This window comes from Takifugu rubripes, chromosome 14 (assembly GCF_901000725.2).
Source record: "Takifugu rubripes chromosome 14, fTakRub1.2, whole genome shotgun sequence".
In the NCBI taxonomy this organism is placed as follows: Eukaryota; Metazoa; Chordata; class Actinopteri; order Tetraodontiformes; family Tetraodontidae; genus Takifugu; species Takifugu rubripes.
Genome location: NC_042298.1, coordinates 15198519 through 15222577, shown reverse-complemented (window position 1 = coordinate 15222577; position 24059 = coordinate 15198519). Strand labels below are relative to the sequence as shown.

Below are 24059 nucleotides of genomic sequence, written 5' to 3'. Positions count from 1 at the left end.
CAAAACTCACAGGGGAAGTTGACTCATGCTAAATCGATGCTAAAATCTGTGTGCTACCATTGACAGTTCACCTCCTGCCACCTCCTAGCAGGTGAATTCTGGGAAAGACTCCAGCAGCCTGCCAAAAAAAATGATTAGCAGCTAACAGGATACGGTTGGTAGGAAAACCTACAAATGCTAGCGAGCTCGTTTGAACACTAGCAGCCGATTAGCGTTGTCAGTCAGAATAGAAGGTATTTGGTGTGATGATGTCACAAGAGTAAACAAAGAGACCTGCAGAAGAATCAATGGCGGCGTTTCCTCGGAGACGATCGATGCTACAGTTCACAGCTAACAGCTAACATCTCACACTGACAACAGGGGAGCAACAAAAGCAAAACCCCCTTATTATGCTAACGCTGCCTCACAACCAATCAGCAACCACAAATCTGGGCCCAACGATGCTAACGGTCAACTTTAGCCACGACAATTAGTATTTACAACCGAATCATGTTGCAATTTGTTGGAAACCAGCCAAACATCGGAAAACTGGAGGGAAAAGTAAGTGATGGCAGGAAATGATGTCTAAGGGGCGGGGCCAAACAACATCCCATGATCACATGACTGCGTATGAAGCCCCAAAAACCCACATGAGAAAAACAAATATTCCTGTTCCTCCATCCACCAGAGTGGAGATGATTACTGAATGTAATGAGACATTAGACACACACACACACACACACACACACACACACACACGGTAGTTAAGGCTTTCTCTGAGGCGTTCAGGGACTTTCTGCCTCTTCAAGCTGTCAAAACCAAAACAAAATGATGGACGATGATTAGCTGAGGTTGCCAACTGTGCACACACGCACGCACGCACGCACACACACACGCACGCACGCACGCACGCACGCATGAATACAAACACACACAGAGTGTTTGCAGCACAGAAAATGAAGTTATATTATTTGCATGTTGAAGATGTGTCATGCTAAGCTGATAGTGTTCATTAGCATACCGTGCTAGTTAGCATAACTGTGACACAACTAGCATTTGATTGTGATTAATGACTAAATAGCAGCAACCAACATGAATTTGTAAACATACAGAACTTTTACATTTGAAGTAGCTTGAGCTAAAACCCAGTTTGCTCTATTACCAATATGCTAATTGGACCACTCTGTCCATCACTCAGCTAGTTACCTACAAACTAAAGGAATTGAGACAAGCTAATTAGAGCTAACATGGGCAGGAGACAGTAGCTCATGTCCTAACTAATCACACTACAAAACAAGCAGCATGCTAACCAACATAAGCAAGAATTTTAAGAGATGTGTAAGGCAGCTAATGAAGTGCAGCACCTGCTAACCATGCTAATGACAGAATAACATTACGTAATAATAAACAATGAAACCAACTTGCTAACAAACACCACAGATACATTTACTAACCTTCAGAAGTGTTTTCACAGCTTGTTCTGGTTCTTAAACTTGCTAACATCATGCTAGTTCTCAGTGTAGCTTCACAGTGTAGCTAAATGAGATTAGCTGTGGCCCTTCTGGTCCCGCCTCCTGTTTTCACGGAGAGCACTGATTGGCCAGTGAGGCAGGAAGTTATTTGGGTGAGCTGACCAATGAAGACCCAGAAGACAAATAAATAAATACTAAATAAAATCATGAATAAATAAATAACAAACACCAAAAGGCCAAAACATTGGTGGATGCAGCGTGAAGACCAGAACCGACCAGAACCGACCAGAACCGACCAGCTGACCCGGCAGCTGTGTGTTTACCAGTCTGACCGGTCGCTCCATTGACTGCTCGGCCACCCGTGACATCACACACTGAGCTGCCGGGCAAATCAACGGGTGGAGTTCTGAAACCCTCAGTCCCTCACACACACACACACGCACACACACACACACACACACACACACACACACACACACACACACACACACACAGAACACACACACACACACACACACACGCACACACACACACACACAGAACACACACACACACACACACACACACACACACACACACACACACACAGAACACACACACACACACACACACACACACACACACACACACACAGAACACACACACACACACACGCACACACACACACACACAGAACACACACGCACACACACACACACACAGAACACACACACACACACACACACACACACACACGCACACACACACACACACAGAACACACACACACACACACACACACACACACACACACACACACACACACACACCACGTGACCAGGCTGCATGCAAAGCCTGATGCAAACACTGATGACAGGCGAGGTGGGTGTGTGTGTGTGTGTGTGTGTGTGTGTGTGTGTGTGTGTGTGTCTGGAGGGGTTGTGGCTTCCTACCTGCCCAAACATGACACAGAATGAGCTGTCATTGTTACCATGGCAACGCTGAGAGGCGTGTTTAAAGTGTGTCTTTACATCCTTTTACCTGACAGTTTATCACCTTTTATGTCAACTGCACTCAACCCACCCACACACACACCCACACACATACACAGAGACACACATACACAGAGACACACATACACAGAGACACACACATACACACACATACATACAAACACACAGAGACACAGAAACACACACATAGTCAAGAGCTCCTCTGCTTTTAAAGTCTAAATGGACTAAGGTGTGTGTGTGTGTGCGTGCGTGCGTGTTCTGTGTGTGTGTGTGTGTGTGTGCGTGCGTGCGTGTGTGTGTGTGTGCGTGTGTGTGTGTTCTGTGTGTGTGTGTGTGTGCGTGTGTGTGTGTGCGTGCGTGTGTGTTCTGTGTGTGTGTGCGTGCGTGTGTGTTCTGTGTGTGTGTGTGTGTGTGTGTGTGCGTGTGAGAGACCGGATGTGTTAACTTCAATGTCCAATGTCCAATGTTTCTTTAGGTAACACAGGACGACCTGAGACAGCTGGAATAACGTTGCTATAGCAACAGATGGAAACTGATCAACTGATTGGTTGATCTTCAGTCCAGTGGAGACAGATGAAGAGGAGAAGAAGGGGAGAAGAAGAGGAGACGAAGAGGAGAAGAAGAGGAGACAAAGAGGAGACGAAGAGGAGACGAAGAGGATACGAAAGAGGAGGCGAAGAGGAGGCGAAGAGGAGGCGCAGAGGAGGCGCAGAGGAGGCGCAGAGGAGGCGCAGAGGTCTCCCACGTGCAGCTCCTCGTCCTCTGAGCTGCTTCAGCTGTTCGTTGTGTTTAGTTTTTATTGTTATTTTTATTGTGAAATCTCAGTTTTAACAATAAACAGATAAAAGATAAAAGATAAAGAAAAGAGGGAGGAACATTAGGAGATTAAAGGAGAGACAGATGCTGGCCAAGCACACACACACCCACACACCCACACACACACCCACACACACGCACACACACACCCACACACACACACCCACACACACATACACACACACACACACACACACACAGCAGGAACTAGTCTGATGTTTGGATTATTTCCTGGGATTAAAATTAAAACAGATTAAGGCCTCGGTGCCCCTCCAAAGGTTCAGATTTGGGGCTGAACATCTCCGATTGGCTGACCTCTCTCTGAGGATCCGCCCACTTGACCCTTGACCTGGTGATCAAACATGAATTTAAAGAGAAACAGAAGCAATCGTTTGTCCAAAAATCACCATAGCAACCAGGCGACCTGCAGGGGTTCCTCGGCTCCACTGCCCCCTGCTGGCGGCTGCAGTGACACCATAAGCCCCGCCCACCCCCAGTGACACCATAAGCCCCGCCCACCCCCAGTGACACCATAAGCCCCGCCCACATCCCAGCAGACGACAGATGTTTTTAGTTTTAAGAGATGTGTTGAGTGTTTTAGCCCTAGTTAGCATCGGTGCTGTTAGCAAATAAAGAGTGACATACGTGTAGTGTGTGTGTGTCTGTGTGTGTGTGTGTTCCTGTGTGTGTGTGTTCCTGTGTGTGTCTGTGTGTGTGTAAGACAGAGAGACGTTCCTGCAGAGTTTAGCAGCCTCATGCACAGAGCAGCTGTACAGCATCTGGCCTCTGACCTCGCCCACAGGTGTGTGTGTGTTTGTGTGTGTGTGTCCTCCCTTCTGACTCACACAACCTGCTACACACGCATTGTGCAAACGTGTGTGTCTTGTATCGTCCTCCTCCACTCCTCATGCCTGCAATCACTGCTGCTTTTGTTCGCGTGTGTTGCCGCAGGGATATTTCCGTTCCACTTCACTTGTGTTGTAGGAGCAGGTGGCGCGCACACACACACACACACACACACAATGACACACACACACACAGTGACACACACACACACACACACACACACAATGACAAACACACACAGTACAAACACATACACAAGATCAGACCAACAAATTTGTTTCTTGTGTTTTTGGCTTCACATTAAAGTAAACACACACGCACACACACACACACACACACACACACACACACACACACGTGCACACTCACTAATCTGTGTATTGAGTTGTCTCAGCAGCTTGAACACAATCGCAGCCCTGAGGGGGCGACCGAGATAGACGGAGACACAGAGATGAGGAGCGAAGCCTCAGACACCATTCATCACCGTTCTCCAGGTTCTCTGGTGGAGGAGGAGGAGGAGGAGGAGGTGGAGGAGGAGGAGGAGGTGGAGGAGGTGGAGGTGGAGGAGGAGGTGGAGGAGGTGGAGGTGGAGGTGATGGTGGTGGAGGTGATGGTGGAGATGGAGGTCAGGAGGAAGTCAAGTTAAAACTCTGTACTAACTGGTGTCGCTGTTCGACTCACCAAGCTGAATCAACCACATCTGGGAGTCATGTGACTGAGCATCACTCTGGGCAGCTTTAGCACCACACAGAAAGTTCAGCCACACCACACACACACACGCACGCACACACACACACACACACACACACACACACACACACACACACACACACACTCTCTCTCTCTCTCTCTCAGAAGCCTGAGAGGATTATGCTGAGTGATGTTCATGTTCAGGAATGTTTGTATTAAAGAGAGAAAATGTGTGCTTTGTTCACTTCTGTGTGTGTGTGTGTGTGTGTGTGTGTGTGTGTGTGGTGAAAGACCCCTTTGTGACCAGGTAACACCACCTCCATCTGTACATGAAACTTGTTCTAACCTGCAAAACACACACACACACACACACACACATGCACACACACACACACACACATGCACACACACACACACACACACACACACACACACACACACACACACACACACACACACAGAACAAACTGCTGCAAGATGGTGATGTTTGAAACACATCCCAATCTTTAGCAGGTCAAGTTCGCTCTTTAGTGTTTGCATTAGCGAATATTTATGTCCACTATTGCTAAAGCTAACAGGTTTTATCTCACTCTGTTCCTGGAGGAGCTAGCATGGGACCCAAAAATGCTAATGAGGCTGGAAACGCTGTTGTTCCGCCGCCTGTTGTTTTCCGCTTTAGCTCAACAGCTGTGAGCAGCCGGGATTTGCAGGGAAAACCGTGGATTTGTGATTTCCTCTCTGGTGGCTTCTGCTTCTGAAGGTTTTCAATCATAAATCAAAATGGCGGCTGCGTCGCTCCGCTCTTAAAAACGGAAATGACTGTAATTTTGTGGGGAGATGAAGCTTCTCGCCGCGGGCGGACGGTTGAAATAAAGTTTATTTTTGCGACGCGAGCGGGACCAGAGTGTCCCAACACGTGTTTCCGATCAGAACCGCACCTGGCAACCATCGCCAGCCGCTAGCTGTAACCTAACACGGCGATTATGGGCGTTTAGCGTTAGCGTTAGCCGCTCCACTCAGATGGAAGAGCGTGATTATGGACGTTTTAATGGTCGATGTTGACGGTTTTACTGAAGCTGCGGATTCAGGAGGAATTCTGGTAATTCTGGTGGTTATGATGGGATTCTACCCCCTTTTTGGACCCCCCCCCACACACACACACACACACACGGAACCAGGCTGTGGGTCTGTGCAGAACATCATCTGGACCGTCTGGTGAGTAACAGCTTCTGCACTTTGATGTTGTTGACCATTTGGAAACAATCAGTTTCAGCTTCAAAGCAGAATTTCCTCCTCAAAGGTCCTGATTTACATCCTCTCCTTCCCGGTTCTGATGAACAAAGAAGCTTCTTGGATGGAAGTTTGATGGTGTCAGAAGATCAAAGCCTGGAGATCAATAGTGCATCATTTTAGAAGTTACTCTGCTGTTTGATCCGAGCAAAGATGCTTCATCTCTGAGGAGGCCGTCAGAAACAGGAAGTAACGGGTGATTGGGCCTGGACTGGATCACTGAAACTGGACTGGATCACTGAAACTGGACTGGATCACTAAAACTGGACTGGACCACTGAAACTGGACTGGACCACTGAAACTGGGCTGGATCACTGAAACTGGGCTGGACCGCTGAAACTGGACTGGATCACTGAAACTGGACTGGACCACTGAAACTGGACTGGATCACTGAAACTGGACTGGATCGCTGAAACTGGGCTGGACCGCTGAAACTGGACTGGACCACAGAAACTGGACTGGATCACAGAAACTGGACTGGATCACTGAAACTGGACTGGACCGCTGAAACTGGACTGGACCGCTGAAACTGGACTGGATCACTGAAACTGGACTGGACCACTGAAACTGGGCTGGATCACTGAAACTGGGCTGGACCGCTGAAACTGGACTGGACTACAGAAACTTGACTGGATCACTGAAACTGGACTGGATCGCTGAAACTGGACTGGATCACAGAAACTGGACTTGATCACTGAAACTGGACTGGATCACTAAAACTGGACTGGATCACTGAAACTGGACTGGACCACTAAAGCTGGACTGGACCACTGAAACTGGACTGGACCACTGAAACTGGACTGGATCACAGAAACTGGACTGGACCACTGAAACTGGACTGGATCACTAAAACTGGACTGGATCACTGAAACTGGACTGGACCACTAAAGCTGGACTGGACCACTGAAACTGGACTGGAGCACTGAAACTGGACTGGATCAGGTGATCCTTGATGATCTGGAAATGTTGTCAGGTTGATCCACTGATCCTGAACATCAGGGTCAGGATCTTCAGAGCGTGCGCACACACACACACACACAGACACACACACACACACACACACACAAACATACACAGACACATACACATACATACAAATACACACACTAAATTATCCAGATTCCCTAAAATTTGCTGATTAATTTTGACCTTTGAAGCATGTGTGTGTGTGTGTGTGTGTGTGTGTGTGTGTGTGTGTGTGTGTGTGTGTGTGACTTAAAACAAACTTCAAATAAACATAAAAACAGAATTAATAAAAGGATGAAAACATCTAAATTAGACAGTTGGAGAAATATTTGCTGAATTATTATTATTATTTTACAATTAACAATAAATTAACGTGAATCATTTTGACCTGTTTGTTGTTTATTTTCATTGAAACAGTGACATCTTAAATAAACATTCTCTGTTATAATTTCATGTTAAATATAGTTTTTGAGTGCATTTACACTCAAAGCATATAAACATTTACCTGATTCTACTGTAAAAGATCAATTGTACAGAAACATTAACGTCATATTTTATAAATCCTCTTGAATAAACGAGGTTCCCTAACAAAATAATCAATAATTCCTATTTCTCTCAGTAATTTCCTAATTTCATCCTAATAATTCACCCTATTTAAACTTGATTATAGTTTTTAACCGCTGAATTTCAAAAGTTTTGATTGATTAAAAAAGGCATTTTTCAGAAAACATGATTAATCTCAGCTAATTAGTGATGAAAGGCGATGAAGACGAGACGAGTGATGCACGAACGCCACGTTCACGCTAAAGCAAAAACACCTTTATTGGAATAAAAGTCTGCTTTAAAGGCGTCAACAAAAAAAACACACTCAACAAAAAGGAAACACACAAATGCTGTACAAATAAATCCACAAGCAGAAAATGTGACACAACGTTCGTGCGAGTGATCTGCAGCGCTAACGGCTAAACGTGCTAACTGACTGCCAAAGCCAGTGGGAACTGAGGGATGATGGTGATGGTGTGTGTGTGTGTGTGTGTGTGTGTGTGAACATCTTTGGTATTCAGACGCACAGAAAAAGCAGATGAAAGAAAACGAAACCTTCGACGCGTCGTACAGTCGGAGCGTCGCCGCGACTCCTCCGAGCGATTGTCTTCACAGTGTTCGTGACGCTTTAAATTCATCAAAATGATCAAAACGGAAGCCCCTCCCCCACCAGATGACTCCACCCCCTGCTTTTTTGTCCACATCAAAGAGGAAATGCAAGGCACTCTGGGTAAAAGGTGACCCGCCATCCGCCTGTGGGCTCGTCACAGCGTGAACATTTGCCTTCATGTTTCGGATTTTATCGGAAGATTCGGGAAATATTTCGATATCAACAACTTTTGGAAAACCAAAATAAAGTACATTTGCTAAGCTAACGTGGCGTTAGCTTTGGAAGACAGGAAAATCCAAAAGAATCAAAACATAAATAAAAAAAGAAAATCAAAGACAGGAGATTAAATTAAAGACAAAACGTGATGAGGTTCTGATAGTTTTACACTTCAGTTTCCGTCGCTAACGTCGGTTTTCTGAGTCTGGCCGAGCGACAAAGACAAACAACACAAACCAAATGGTTCCGAGACCCTGGAGGAGGTTAATCATTAAAAAACCCACGTTTGTGCCCCCCCCCCCCCCCCGGGTGACTGTTCATGCTGTGAGGGGGTGAGAAAACAGACAAATGGTGAACAATAAAAAACAAAGTGTAAAAAAAGAGAAAAATGGCCCGTTTGGAACTGTGCCGTGGGGGGGGGGGGCAGTGCCAAACAAGTCCCGGTGACTACCACACCCGGTTGGTCCAATAAATGTCCCTGTGGTACATGTTAGCGTAGTCGCCTACCTGTTTGCTGCTGTATTTGGGCGGGTTGGCCTTGTAGCTGTAATCCGAATATTGGTCGGAGCCGGTGGAGTTGTTGTCCCCCGTCCCCACGAAGGTGTTGGTGGCGGGGAGGTCCTGCACGGCCTGGTGCTTCTTGGAGGCCGAGGGCGACTGAGGCTGCAGCTGGATGGACGGCAGCGGGGAGTTGGAGCGGTAGTGGCGGCCCAAGTCGGGGCTCCCCGGGGGGTAGTTGAGGGGCAGGTGGATCCTGGGGCTGTCGTTGATGTTCTCGTTGATGAGGTTGAACTTGTGGCCTTTCTGCAGGCTGGCGTCCTCGTCCTCCTCCAGCGGCTTGGCCGGTTTGGGCACTTTGCTCTTCTTGCTCTTTTTGCCCTTCCCGTTTTTGGGGCCCTGCTTGGGGGCGTACAGGTCCTTGCTCTCCTTCTTGCCGGCCTGGTAGCCGCTTTTCGCGTCCTTCTGCAGCCGATGTCTAAAGATCATCACGGCCACGATGACCAGGATCACGCCGGCGATCCCGGCCAGGCTGCCGTAGAGGATGTTGCTCTGTTGGTTGAGGGCGTAGTTGGGGTCCCCGGCGATGTCCCTGTCCAGTGGGGTGTAGAGGCTGTGTCCGACCAGAGCCTCAATCAGGGACACGTTATACTTTGTTTCGTTCACAAACACGTGGACCAGGGCGGTGGTGTGGCGAGGAGGTTTCCCACGGTCGCTGACCTTCACCACCAGGCGATGGAGGCCGTTGTGGCTGCCGGCGAACTTCTGCGCCAGCATGATTTCCCCACTGCTGGGCAAAATGTGGAAGAGGCCGTACGGGTTTCCGCCTGTGATCGTGTAGACCAGCTCCGCGTTGAGTCCAGAGTCGATGTCTTCGGCCTCTACCACCGCCACCGGGGTGTCTGGGAGGGTGCCGGGTAGCAGGTGCGTGAAGGAGGAGTTGGACGGCTTGGTGACATACGGCGCGTTATCGTTTTCGTCCAGTACGTTGATGGTCACGCCCACGTAGGAGGTCCGTGGTGGGTCGCCGCCGTCCACGGCCTTCAGGCGGAAGGTGTAGGTGCTCTCCTTCTCGCGGTCAAAAGAGATGCTGGACAGGATGGTTCCCGTTCCGTTCTGGATGACGAACTTTCCGTTGTCTGGTTCCACGAACAGCGTCACTTGTGCGTTCTCCCCTTTGTCGTTGTCGGTAACGGTCACCACGCCGACGGGGTTGAGAGGAGCCATGTTCTCGATGACGGAGAAGCTGTAGTCGTCCAACATGAACTTGGGGTCGTTGTCGTTGCGGTCGAGGACATTGACCTCCACCGTTGCCGTTCCGGTTTTACTCGGAACTCCTTTATCTGCTGCGGCCACGTGGAACTTGTAGTGCTCCTTCTCTTCCCGATTCAGCGAGGTCTTCACGCGGACCTCTCCGGTGTTCGCATCGATCTCAAACAGCTCGATGGCAGCGGGCTCAACGATGCTGTAGGACAGCTCGGCGTTGGAGCCGCTGTCGGCATCGGTCGCTATCACGTCCAGCACCTTGTCGCCCGGGTAGTTCCCCTCGGCAAAGTCCACCCAAAGAACCGTGGGGGAAAAACTCGGAATGTTGTCGTTCACATCTGTGACCTGGACCTTGAGGGAGTTGGTGCTGGACAGGGCCGGGTTGCCAGAATCGACGGCAACGATCTCGATCCGGTAAGTCTTTATCCGCTCGTAATCCAGCAAAGTCGTTGTTTGCAGGAAGTACTTCTTCTTCCGGTCATTTAAAGACTCGCTGGCAGGTCGGAGTTGAAAGGGAACGTCTCCGGCCACCACACACGTCACGATGGCATTTTCCCCCTCGTCCCGGTCCGATACCTGGACCAGGGCCACCGGCGTGCCAATGGGCATGTCCTCAGAGATGTTGGCCACGCCTTCATGGTGCATGACTAAGCCGATACCCCGGATCTCGATGGTTGGCGAGTTGTCGTTCTGGTCCTTTACATTGATGGTCACCAAGACCTTGGAGCTCTTCGAGCTTGGTCCACGATCTCTGGCCACCACGAAGAACTTGAGGAAGTTCTCTTCCTCTCGATCCACCTGGCCTTTGACGTAGATGATGCCCGTAGAGCGATCGATGCGCAGGAGCCTCTGAACGGTATCGGAGGCCTGATGAAGACTGTAGTCGATTTCGCCGTTGATCCCCGTGTCTGCGTCGTTGGCTCGGACCTGCGGGAGGAGACAACAACCTTTGAGATCTTTGTTCTTCTACACAGCCTTCAGACGCCGGAAGGGGGACGGAAGGGGGACGGAGGGGGGCCGGAAGGGGGATGGAGGGGGACGAAGGGGGGCCGGAGGGGGCCGGAGGGGGACGAAGGGGGACGAAGGGGACGGAGGGGGATGGAGGGGGGCCGGAAGGGGGCCGGAGGGGGGCCGGAAGGGGGGCGGAAGGGGGACGAAGGGGACGGAGGGGGACGAAGGGGGACGAAGGGGGGCCGGAAGGGGGACGGAGGGGGACGAAGGGGGACGAAGGGGGGCCGGAAGGGGGACGAAGGGGACGGAGGGGGACGAAGGGGACGGAGGGGGACGAAGGGGGACGAAGGGGGGCCGGAAGGGGGACGGAGGGGGACGAAGGGGGACGAAGGGGACGGAAGGGGGACGAAGGGGGACGAAGGGGAATGGAGGGGGGCGGAGGGGGGCGGAGGGGGACGAAGGGGGACGGAGGGGACGGAAGGGGGACGGAGGGGGGGCGGAGGGGGATGGAAGGGGGCGGAGGGGGACGAAGGGGACGGAGGGGGACGAAGGGGGACGGAAGGGGGCAGAGGGGGACGAAGGGGACGGAAGGGGGACGGAGGGGGGGCGGAGGGGGATGGAAGGGGATGGAGGGGGACGGAGGGGGGGACGAAGGGGGCGGAGGGGGGACGAAGGGGGACGGAAGGGGGCGGAGGGGGACGGAAGGGGGCGGAGGGGGACGAAGGGGACGAAGGGGGACGGAAGGGGGCGGAGGGGGACGAAGGGGACGGAAGGGGGACGGAGGGGGGGCGGAGGGGGACGGAAGGGGGACGAAGGGGACGGAGGGGGGACGAAGGGGTCGGAGGGGGGCGAAGGGGGGGGCGGAGAAGGGCATCAACCTTGGGATTAATTCAGCTTCAGACAGGAAGTCAACCTTCATTAACTCCTGTCCTAATGGGGGACTTGTAGACCAGGACGATAATAAAATGGGGGCGGAGCTTTAAACACCTGATGCCTGGACACACGGATGCTGAGACCGTTCAGACGGGTTCTGCTGGAGCCCCGCTGCCCTTCTGGGTCTCCCAGCGTCACAGATGGAAAACTACAAACCCCTTCGTGTTGTCGTGGCGGCGGGGAGGAACCGCCGGAACGCAACGGGCGATCAAAGCGGAGCGCGCTCGCCACCACAGCGGCGTCTGAAGGCTCTGCGGCGGGTCATTGACGTCTAATTGGCAGAAGAGTGAATGTTAATGTTCCTCTCATTAGCAGAAAAGCCTCAGCTCCTCCGGGCCCATTAGGAGACGGCGGAGGACACCAACACCGGCCACAATTTGGCGCCACGCACCCCGAACCCAAAGCAAATAGAGGTAATTAGTCAATTAGGAGGCGCTGTCCGTCAGCAGAATATCAAGAGGATGTTCTCGTTAGCGGGAGCTTCCACGGAACACGGATTACTTTTTAATTGCATCTCGCGAAGCTGCTGTTAAAGGAATGTGGGTCATGGTGGACGTCATCCACAGGCTCCTTCGGAAGGTTTTATCCTGGAAGTGATGCAACTCTGGTCTTTAACGTCGGGGGGGGGCACCGGCCGGAAGGAAAATAGTTCCTGGCACCACCGGATCGGTCCAGGGACGTCCCAAAATCCACCGTCCTCATGAAACGAGCAGCATCCCAGAGACCGTTGTTCCGGTTTTAAGTGTAATCTACGGGAACGGGTCAGTGGAGGATAAACCTGCAGTTGCTACGGTTTAGCGGTCAGTTGCTACGGTTTAGCGGTCAGTTGCTACGGTTCACCGGTCAGTGACCCGCTGGGCCGTCCTCCTCCCCCCGACAGGTTAAAGGAAACACCCGGGCGAAGTGCTGATTCCTGCCGGCCCATTGATCCGCCCCCTTTCAGCGGCGGACGCCACCCAACGGCGGTGAATCATTGACCGCGTTTATCGAGCGGTTCTGGAGCGCAGAGCCGCCGCCCTCCAAAGGCCACCGTGTTCCAGGGAAAACAGCTCGTGCTAGTTAAGCATTAACCAGCCAGGCCGGCTGGTTCCCACACCTGCTGCCTTCCCAGGATCCTCTAATTAAAGGAGAAACATCGTCAAACAAACATCTGGTTGTTATTGATGAGAGGAGGAACCAGATTTCACGTCCCCACAATCCAGCGACCAGCGTTACGATAATTAACCGGCCGAATGTGACGGTGGTTAATCATTACCAGGATGACGTCGCAGACACGAGTGGACCAATCAGGGCGAGCGACATTTGAACGGAAACAACGTCCCCTCTGGATTCAACAGGTTTGGATCAAACTGGAATAATCCCGGCGCTGCTCTCAGGGATGGCGGAGCGTGAGGGGGGATGCTAATGCTAAAGAAGCAGGTTAAAATATGCTAAAGTGGCCGTTCCGCTCCTTTACAGAGCGAGTCGGTGAGATTTAGGCGGGTCAGAACCATCGCAGCCGCCTCAGAAGCGCCGCTCCTGAAAGGCGCGTTAAGTGAAATGAATTCCTCGGCGCTCCGAGACGCAACGAGCCGCATCCAGAGCAATAATAGCAATAAGCCCCGTGGATAATCTCAGGACAGGCCGGATTACAGCCGGTCAGGCTGCAGTCACAGCCAGGAAGCCGCACGTTCACCAGGCGGAACGCCGGCTTTCCGGGACGTCGGGGGTTGAAACGGAGTCGGTGGTTGATACGTGACCTCCAGGCTGCCAGGACCCGGAGCAGCGGAGCGGGAGACACGCCACCAGGTCACGGCGTTATCGCCGACTGGGTCAGAGGTTCCTCTGAGATGGGTGAGGAAAAGAGGAGGAGCGGGGGGGACGGAGGGGACAGAGGGGGGACGGAGGGGGCAGAGTGGGACGGAGGGGACAGGGGGGGACGGAGGAGGGTGGAGCGGGACAGAGGGGGATGAAGGAGGGTGGAGTGGGACGGAGGGGGACAGAGGGGGGACGGAGGGGGACAGAGGGGGGACGGAGGGGACAGGAGGGGGACGGAGGGGACAGGGGGGACGGAGCGGGACAGAGGGGGACGGAGGGGACAGAGGGGGGACGGAGGGGGCAGAGGGGGGACGGAGGGGGCAGAGTGGGACGGAGGGGGACAGGGGGGGACGGAGCGGGACAGAGGGGGACGGAGGGGACAGAGGGGGGACGGAGGGGGCAGAGGGGGGACGGAGGGGGCAGAGTGGGACGGAGGGGGACAGGGGGGGACGGAGGAGGGTGGAGCGGGACAGAGGGGGATGAAGGAGGGTGGAGTGGGACGGAGGGGGACAGAGGGGGGACGGAGGGGGACAGAGGGGGGACGGAGGGGACAGGAGGGGGACGGAGGGGACAGGGGGGATGGAGCGGGACAGGGGGGACGGAGCGGGACAGAGGGGGACGGAGGGGACAGGGGGGGGAACGGAGGAGGGTGGAGCGGGACAGAGGGGGATGAAGGAGGGTGGAGTGGGACGGAGGGGGACAGAGGGGGGACGGAGGGGACAGGAGGGGGACGGAGGGGACAGGGGGGACGGAGCGGGGACGGGGGGACGGAGCGGGACAGAGGGGGACGGAGGGGACAGGGGGGGAACGGAGCGGGACAGAGGGGGCGGAGCGGGACGGAGGGGGATGAAGGAGGGGGGGACAGAGGGGGACGGAGGGGACAGAGGGGGGGCGGAGGGGGAGAGAGGGGGACGGGGGGGCGGAGGGGACAGAGGGGGAAGGAGGGGACAGAGGGGGACGAAGGGGGGCCGGAGGAGACGGGGGGGGGAGGGGAACGAGGAGGACGGAGGGGGGGCGGAGGGGGAGAGAGGGGGACGGGGGGGCGGAGGGGGACAGAGGGGGAAGGAGGGGACAGAGGGGGACGAAGGGGGGCCGGAGGAGACGGGGGGGGAGGGGAACGAGGAGGACGGAGGGGGGGCGGAGGGGACAGAGGGGGATGAAGGCGGGGGGGACAGGGGGTGGGGGGGGCATCAACCTTGGGATTAATTCAGCTTCAGACAGGAAGTCAAGCAAAGCTGTGTGAAACTTGTTCCTGTCATCATCCTGGCGCGTTCAGCCAACATTCCCATCACTTCCCTTCGGAATTCCCAAAGAAAACTACAGTCTGAACCACAGAGCCCGAAGAAATGCCCCCCCCCCCCCACTGACCTGCAGCACGGAGTGACCCTGGGGGCTGTTCTCGGGCAGGTCCGCCTCGTAGTGGCTCCTTTCAAACTTGGGCTGGTTGTCGTTCTGGTCGGTGACGGTGACCCTCAGCAGAGCGCTGCTCGCCCTCGCCGGCTTCCCGCCATCCACCACCCGGATGTTCAGGTCGTACGAGTCCTTCTTCTCGCGATCCAGGTTGCCCATGACGACCAGCTGGGGGAGTTTCTCCTCGGAGTCCAGGGCCACCTGCAGGGCGAACAGCTGGTCGGCGTCCGGCCCGGAGGTCAGCGTGTACTCGGCCACGCCGTTGGCGCCGGCGTCCCGGTCGGTGGCCATGGGGATGGAGAAGAGGGCGCCGATGTGCGTGTTCTCCGGGATGGAGAGCGTGAGGATGGGCGAGGAGAACTGCGGCGTGTTGTCGTTGATGTCCAGGACCTCGATGCGGCCCTCGATGAGCCGCGGCCCCGAGCCCAGACCCTTCACCATGTCGGTGATGGACACCTCGAACTCCAGGAAGCACTTGTCGTTCTCGAAGAGGTGGCGACAGTCCCGCAGCGTCTCGCGGTCCACGGGGATCTCCGTGGTGTAGATGTCGCCCGTCTTCCCGTCCACCCGCAGGTACGGCGAGCCCACCTCCAGCTTGTACAGGTGGCCCGAGTCGGGCAGGCCCTGGTCCGCCGCCAGGCTGCCGATCAGCGTGTTGGGCGGCTGCTCCTCGGGGACGCGGTAGAGGATGTCGGTGGGGGAGGCGCCGCAGGACGCCAGCAGGACGACCGCCAGGAAGACGGGGACCCTCCGCGGCGACGCCATGGCTCCGCCCGACAGCGCCGCTCTGGAAAAGACGGAGAGGACGGATTACAGAGTGTCACGAACAGGAAGTCGCCGCTCTCAGATTTATGTCGCAGCTGTTGGGGAGTAGACGCTCGCCGCCGCGGGCCACTGAACACGTCTCGTGCTGTTATTTGAGAAACCTGAGGGTGATGAGGTTTTAGCCCGGGCGCCGCGGCGAGCAGCCGTGCGGCACGGACCGATGACTTCCTCCTGCTGCCAGTCGCCCGCTCTGACAGCAAGACAAACGCGGCGCCGCTGCCAGCGGCACGCCACGAAAATCCCCGATGACAGGAGGATGGGCGGCCACTCCAGACGGGACCACGGCCCGGAGACCGGAGGAGGGGGGACAACGCGGCGGCGTGCGTCGGGGGACGGCGGCGGCGTGCGTCGGATCAAAGACGCCTTCAGAGAGGCTGCGGCTCGTTTTTAGGTTTCATCTCAGAGAGTTTCAGACTCCTCAGCTGTGGGTCAGCGAGGTTAATCGCAAGAGCTTTCTTTTCTCTTTTGTGTCCTTGATTTAGAGCAAACACACACACACTCACACGGACACACACACGCACACGCGCACTCACAGAAGTCTCATCACTTTCATTCTTTCATTCCACCTCCATCTACTAAAACATTTATACACTGTGTGCGTGTGTGTGTGTCTGTGTGTGTGCGTGTGTGTGCATGTGTGTGTGTGTGTTTGCGTGTGTGTGTGTGTGTGTGTCTGTGTGTGTGTGTTTGCGTGCGTGTGTGTGTCTGTGTGTGTGCGTGTGTGTGCATGCGTGTGTGTGTGTGTCTGTGTGTGTTGCAGCAGTTTCTTTTCCCTCACAACAGAAAACTGAAGACTGATTTGAAGAAAAGACTCAACTCTGAAGCCGCCTTCATCTGTTGAGTGAATGAAAAAGGTGAGAGGTCAAACGGGTCGGACGGAGCTGATTACCAGCTGGTTATTGCCCCTCCCCCCCCCAAAAAAAATCTCCTGACGTGACCAGAAACCAGGAAAATTGGGTCCTGATGTCCCCCAACAATCGCGGTCGTCGGGCTTTTATTCTGATTTCTCGGCAGGAAAAATTAAGGAGGCTGAAGCTCACACACCCCTAATTAGCCCTGCATAAGTGTGTGTGTGTGTGTGTGTGTCTGTGTGTGTGTGTGTGTGTGTGTGTGTCTGTGTGCGTGTGTCTGTGTGTGTGTGTGTGCATGTGTGTGTCTGTGTGTGTGCGTGTGTGCTTGTGTGTGTGTTTTTGTGTGGGTATGTGTGAGACAGTTCACTTCCTTTTCTTCACGTGTTTCTGCCAACTATTGGGTCACCCTGACCTTTGACCCCAGAGGATTGTTACACGTCACCGTGGAAACCAGAGCCGAGACTGTTTACCGTGTGACTCAGAGTCTGCCGACGGACCGGACCGGCAGGTCGGACCGGCTGGTCCACCTGGAGGAAGACGCGGCGCCGACTCATCAAACAGCCCGAGGCTAAATTTCAGGATCTAAAAAGCTGAACCTTCGCACCAGTTCATGTCTGGTGACATCACAGGTCCGGTGACATCACAGGTCCGGTGACGTCACACGCAGCCAAACTGGTCCCACTGGTCGCCTGTAACTGGACACCCGTCCCTCACAGCTGTGTCATGTAAACAGAAGCGTGTGGGATCAGAGCAGCTTTAGAAGAGTCTGGGGTCGTGAGATGTTGACATGTGTGTGTGTGTGTGTGTGTGTGTGTGTGTGTGTGTGTGTGTGTGTGTGTGTCTGTGTGTGTGTGTGTGTGTGTGTGTGTCCCTCCGTCCGTCCATCCGTCCGTCCGTCCTTGGGGACACAAATTGTCCAGCTCATCCCGTTTCCCACAGAAACTTTCTCATCAACCGTGTGTGTGTGTGCGTGTGGGTGTGTGTGCGTGTGTGTGTGTGTGTGTGTGTCAGGTCAACGACCTGCTGGAACCAGTATTTGTTTGCGTGCCATTAGCAGCCGTGTCAGGACAGCAACATTTCCATGTCTAAGCAGGGACTTTGACTCCTGGAAGGGACGAGAGACAAAGACTCTTAATGGGGGGCGAGCTGGTGAAAGAGAGGGGGCGTGGCCAGACGGCGGCGCCCATCTGTACATCACAATGGAGCGGAACGGCCCTGAGACGTCCCGCTGGGAGCCGGCAGTTTCAGCGGCACCTTACCCACAATGCACCTGTACACGTGCCTTTTCAGGGTTTACGCCACTTCCTCACGTCCAAGTGAAGCTAACGAACGACGAACGTGTAGCTGTTAGCGTTGGCGCCGATCTATAGCATTTGAGCGGCGCCACGAAGCCGAAAAACGAAGACGGGTCTTTCACCACAGCTAATTAAGACAACAGCAGTTCAATTAGCTCATTTTTCATCTTCTAAAAAATTCTTTCCAGTGTGACAAAACGTTTAAATGGAACAAACATCAAAGGAAAAAAACCAACCAACCTGTTTACGACCAGTGATGTGGGAACTGGTCCAGAGGGGACGCGACCACAGAGACCGTGACGGTCCGGAGGGGACGCGACCACGGAGACCGTGACGGTCCGGAGGGGACGCGACCACAGAGACAGTGACGGTCCGGAGGGGACGCGACCACGGAGACCGTGACGGTCCAGAGGGGACGCGACCACAGAGACCGTGACGGTCCAGAGGGGACGCGACCACGGAGACAGTGACGGTCCGGAGGGGACGCGACCACGGAGACAGTGACGGTCCAGAGGACCGAGCTGCTGTCCAGATGTGGCTGCAGACCACCCACCCCATTGGTGATTCCACACAAGCCACGCCCCCGAACTTCCCAGCATTCCCAGTTACTTCACTGGAATTTGAAAACAGAATCCTGCTGGAGAACCTGAGGAGGAGCCTCGAACTTTGACCTCCTGGTGGGTCAACGTGAGGCTGCAGATGAACGGACGGACGGTCCTCACTGGCGGTGACCAGCGGAACACACACACACACACACACACACACACACACGCAAACACACACACACACACACACCTGCGAGAGGTGAAACCTTTAGACGCACACACACATTCAAAAGACGCTTTGATGTTTCTGATCTGAGAAAGACGAGATGTTCATGGCCAAAGTGTCTCCCTGGGCCAGGCAGAGTGTGTGTGTGTGTGTTTGGGTGCATGTGTGTGTGTTTGGGTGCGTGTGTGTGTTTGGGTGTGTGTGTGTGTGTGTGTGTGTGTGTTTGGGTGCATGTGTGTGTGTTTGGGTGCGTGTGTGTGTGTTTGGGTGTGTGTGTGTGTGTGTGTGTGTGTGTGTGTGTTTGGGTGCATGTGTGTGTGTTTGGGTGTGTGTGTGTGGTCCCTCCACCCTCCTGCTCAAAGGCAGATTACTCTAATAACTCCATTCACGGCTATTGTTTGATTCAGATCAGTGCTCTCTGGCTCTGTCTCACACGCGCGCACACACACACACACACACACACACACACACACACACACACACACTTCCTCCCTATTCATACCGCTGTGTCTCTCGGCCTGTGTGTGTTTGGTTCGGTCTGATACTGGCTGATCAGCAGTGACGACACGTCTGATGTTATCAGATCTTCCAGGAGTTTCCAGGGGGCTCCAGGAGGTTCCAGGGGGCTCCAGGAGGTTCCAGGAACGGGTTTCATCGCTGGTGCTACCTTCACCAAACCTTCCTGTTCATATTCGGTGGCCTGGACTCCATTTTAAACGTTAGCGTTCGGTAGCGTTGGCCAGCGCGCAACGGCGTCGCCTTCATGCGCGTCGGCAGGTGCCGCATACCTGCGTCCACGCCTTGTGTAAACAGCACGTGGGACTCTCAGGTGTGTGTGCGGGGGAGGGGGGGGGAGGGGTGCGGACGTTTCACCGTCAAACAGGAAGTGCAGGACGGCTCCAGCTGACTCACTGGTTTTGATGGTTCCAGTCTTTTGTCTCCGGGACCTGAGGGCTCAGCTCTTCCTGCTGCTGCGGCCCAATAACACACTTTCACTCCATAAACACCCCTCACCGCTAACGCTAACAACGCTAACGCTAACAACGCTAACGCTAACAACGCTAACGTGTCGAAGCAGCGAACTCCCAGAACAAACATCGCATGCGTAGAATTTTGCTGTGGTGATTGCTCAGAGGCACTGAGGTAGGATCATTAAACATATAACCTTTTCTAGACAACACACACACACACACACACACACACACGCACACACACACACACACACACACACACACTGATCCGCTGGCGGCAGCAAAAGCAGCAGCAGAAGGGGATTAAGGGAGTGGATGGCAGATGCACAGCAGGATGGTATAAAGTGAAGATCAGGCATCAGGCGCAGGTTTAAATCCACGGCAACGTCTTTATTCTATATGTCAGACGACGGCGAGCGGGCGAAAACAAACAGGAAGCTGCCGCTCAAACGCCCAAACCGGTTAAAACGGGAGGAGCAAATTCAGAGCCGGTCGATCCCAAAGAATCGTCCCGTTTCTCGGAAGTGACCGATTTAAATATTAGCGAAGGTGGCGAAGAGACAAACAACTCGAGAGCAGATGTACAGTTTCTGCTGTTGTCATGGCAACTGAATCAAACCCATCTGCATTTCATCTGACTTTGACAGCCGGATTGGCCACTAGGTGGCGTTGCAAAGCGTTTCCCTAATGTTTCCCTAATCCCGGCTAATGTCCGGAGCTACAAGAGAAACCTGCGCGATCCCGCCTCACTCCAATTATGTTTGATGTGGCGGGAACAGCGCCACCTAGCGGCCGGGGGTGTAAACACGGGCGGAGTCTTTAAGGGAAATCAGCTCATTTAAAATGAAGCATTTCGGAACGACTGTCGGGACAACGCGCCAAGCGAGAGCGACATTTCGGTAATTTATGAGGGCGAATGTGGCGAACGCTCGGCTCCCCCCTCTGATCCGGTGTCAGTCGACGTCTTTTTTTTTTTTTTTTCTTTTTTTTTTTTGGGACGGCGTTCAAAAGGCGAGGATGAAAAGGGAACATAAAGGAAAGCAGATGTTGCGCGGCGCGGCTCATCCGCCAGCTGCCGTTAATATTCCGCGGCGTCTCGAACCCTCGTTCCCGTCGGCTCCACGCAGGAAGTGAGGGCAGCAGCGTCCGTGCGAGCGTTTCACTGCTCGCCGCCGGCGCCCTTTCCTGGCTTCGGTGACCCCCCCCCCCCCCCAGAGGTGGTGATGGTCACGGCAGCCTCCTTCGATGGCGTATTTGAGCGTGCGGGACGTTCTGCGATGGCGTTGCTGTCAGCGAGAGGAGCTTCCGCTCATCCTCCCCCGGCTCCAGTTTCAGTGATGGACGTTAACGCTCGGCCGTCCCTCTTCCTGTCCCCCCCCCCCCCTCAGAAACCAGAGAACCGGACCCACTGAGCACGGACACTCTCCTCTCGGAGTAGATTCATATTGGAGCTGCAGGATCCAGAGGCGTTCGCGTGGCCTCGCTCGAACCCCAAACACCTGCTGAAGATTTATTACGAAACGCGCCGCCAACGCAGGTGCGAACGACCGTTGGTGGAGATTTTATCAAGCACCTGAGGCAGGGGAAGGAGGGGGGGGGGGGGGGGGGGGTCAAAGGTCACAGCAGAAACCGCTCCCGTGGTGAGGAGCTGTGGGATCCGAGGGGGTGTCGTTCAGACGCAGGAAGCGGGCCACAGCCGGCGCCACAGCTCGCTCCTTGTCAGGGGAAGGGTGACGTGGTGTGCATGTCAATCGCCGGCCTCGCCACCCCCGTCCTCCGCTCCCTCCCTCCGCCACGGCGCGGGGGGGGGAGGGGGAGGGGGGACGCGGTGCACCGTCCTGAGGGACCGGACGGACCAGATTCTGGGGACGGGGAGAATCTCGCCTTCACGCCTTTATTTGGGTTTAGGCTCAAAACTGGAGAAACAAGCGTGTGGCGCTACAGGTGCACCACGACCCAGGTGGGGGGGTTCCACAGAAACAGGAGGAAATTGAGGCGTGCCCCCCCCCCCCTCCCTGTGTGACTGGTTTATGGGCTGCTGGGATGAATGAGCTGTTGTATTTGTGCTGTAAATGGAGTCCCTGAAGGCAGATTAGCTGCAACATTACAGCGGGAACACGAACCTCTGATCGCGACACGCCGCGTGTTCTTTTCCTCTTCTTTTATATTCTTCTCCACGTCCCAAGAGCCCCCCCCCCCAAAAAAAAAAAAAAAAACTCTTGACGGAGCCGTAATGAAGCTCCGCTGCGGCGGCGCTCCAGCAGAGCCGAGCGGCACTTTCTGGGAACGCGCCCCGCTGCAGGAGCTACTGTAGCGGCGCTTCTGGGGCCCTGGGGCCCGGGGAAGCACCGGGACCCACGGGGAGCCGGGTTTCGTGGCCGGGAGGCATTCAAGTATCGCGGGGGATCGATACGGATCGATGGTTACTGTAGATTAATATGCGTAAAATCACCATCAGAGCAGAAATTGAGCGCTCGTCCGATTTAAGTGTTTTTATTTGCCAGCAAGTAGGAAAAAAGCGCGGCCGGTCACCGTGGAGATTAATGCCCTTTTCTATTTAATTAAAGTAGAAGTGAATTGCAAATAAAGTGACTCGATCGGGGCCGTTTCCGTGCGTGTTTTAGCCGCGCGGCGCGGTGACGGTGCGTCCCGGGGTGGAGTATCGATCCCAAACACGCACGGTGCCATTAAACACGGTGGGAATAAGTTCCTACCTGGACCGAGTGCGACCTCCGCGGCTCCCCAGTTCTGAGCGCTCCGGTCCGGCGACACGCTCCGCTCCTCCCCGGTGCAGCGACTCTCCGCCTCCGGCAACAGCAACAACAGAAAATAACTCAATTTAACAGTTTAACAATCCGAGAGGGGGGGAAATCCAGAGAGGCCGGGGGTGGTAATTATTCCTTCAGATTTTCCTTCACAATTTCTGTCCAGGTTCACTGTCGTGACCAGCGCGGAGGTCCGTTCTCCTCCTCCGCGGGGGGGAAGGGGGGCGGCGTGACCCACCCGGGAGGACACCCGTCCGAACGCGGAGAGGGGGGGGGGGGGCGGTCGCTCCGCTGCTCCGTCAAAGGTGCCGTGACCGCCGGAGTCCCCACAGCATCCTCCGCTGCTGCGGACAGTTGGGTGGCGGTGGAGGGGCGCTCGGAGCCCCGGGACGCGGGAGGGTTTGCGGGGCGATCAGCTCCGGAAGTGGGCGACCGGCCAGCGGGTGGCGGGGACTTTCCACGCCGACTGCGGACACCGACGTGCCGCCTGAAACTCTTGTCAACCTCGCGGTCCAGCACGGAGCAGGTCGCGCGGACACACTGAGTCGGAGAGCCTCGCGCTCCCCCCCTCCCCTCTCTCTCTCTCTCTCTCTCTCCCTCTCCCTCGCTCCACCGGGGAGGGGGCGGGGCCAACATCCACCCCAGCAGCGAGTCGCTGGATTTCCAAACATTCGCTGTCATTTTTATTTATTTAAATATCGGTTTCTCCTCCCTCACTGTCACGTATTCTTTCTTTTTTTTTTTTTTAAATAAAAGAAAAAAACCCGCAACTTTGCGCGTGTTCGGGGCTGTTTCTGGTCGCTGCGGGCTGAAGTTGAGGCGGCAGCGTTCAGTGTTTACGCAACCGGTTCAAACCGGCCACCAACATGTCGACGTCTTCTCGACGTTTACCCAACAAACATCGAGTAAACAAATGCTTCTCTCCCTCTCTCGCGCGCTCGCTCGAGCGCGTGGAACAGCCGTCTCTCTCTCCCTCGCGCTCTGAGCGCCACCTACAGGCAATAGGTGGCCATGGTGCCGGCTCGCGCTCCATCCAGCCAATGCGCGGGAGAGATTTTAGCGCTAAAATACCCGGAAGTGTTGGTGTTTCCCGCTACTGAACCTAAAGATGAAACGTTTCTGTGCTTTAATGTTCGTGTTCATCCAACAATTGGGGAGGAAAAATATTATCTGAACAAAAGTGAACAAAATATCGTTTCTGTTTTCTCTTTGATCTCAAAACCCATCAATTTAATTTCACTTAATAGCAAGATAACATGTCAAACAGTCATAACAGTCAAAAATAAAGCAAAATGTAATATTTAGAC

General features: G+C 54.5%; 1 protein-coding gene across 3 annotated transcripts in view; it reads right to left on the bottom strand.

The window, feature by feature from the left end:
- LOC115252440 (protocadherin-1-like) overlaps positions 1 to 23324 on the bottom strand; it is a 66378-nt gene extending 43054 nt beyond the window's left edge. Inside the window, exons 1-3 of one of the 3 annotated variants that reach the window (XM_029847671.1) lie at positions 22702 to 23324; positions 15233 to 16061; positions 8927 to 11110 (exon numbers count right to left, since the gene is read on the bottom strand). In XM_029847671.1, the coding sequence (XP_029703531.1) occupies positions 8927 to 11110; positions 15233 to 16039 (2991 nt within the window). In that variant the 5' untranslated portion in view covers positions 16040 to 16061; positions 22702 to 23324. The remainder of the gene's footprint in view (positions 1 to 8926; positions 11111 to 15232; positions 16062 to 22701) is intronic. The other 2 variants (XM_029847672.1, XM_029847673.1) reach the window with 2 other exon arrangements.
- Between the last annotated feature and the right edge of the window lie 735 nt (positions 23325 to 24059).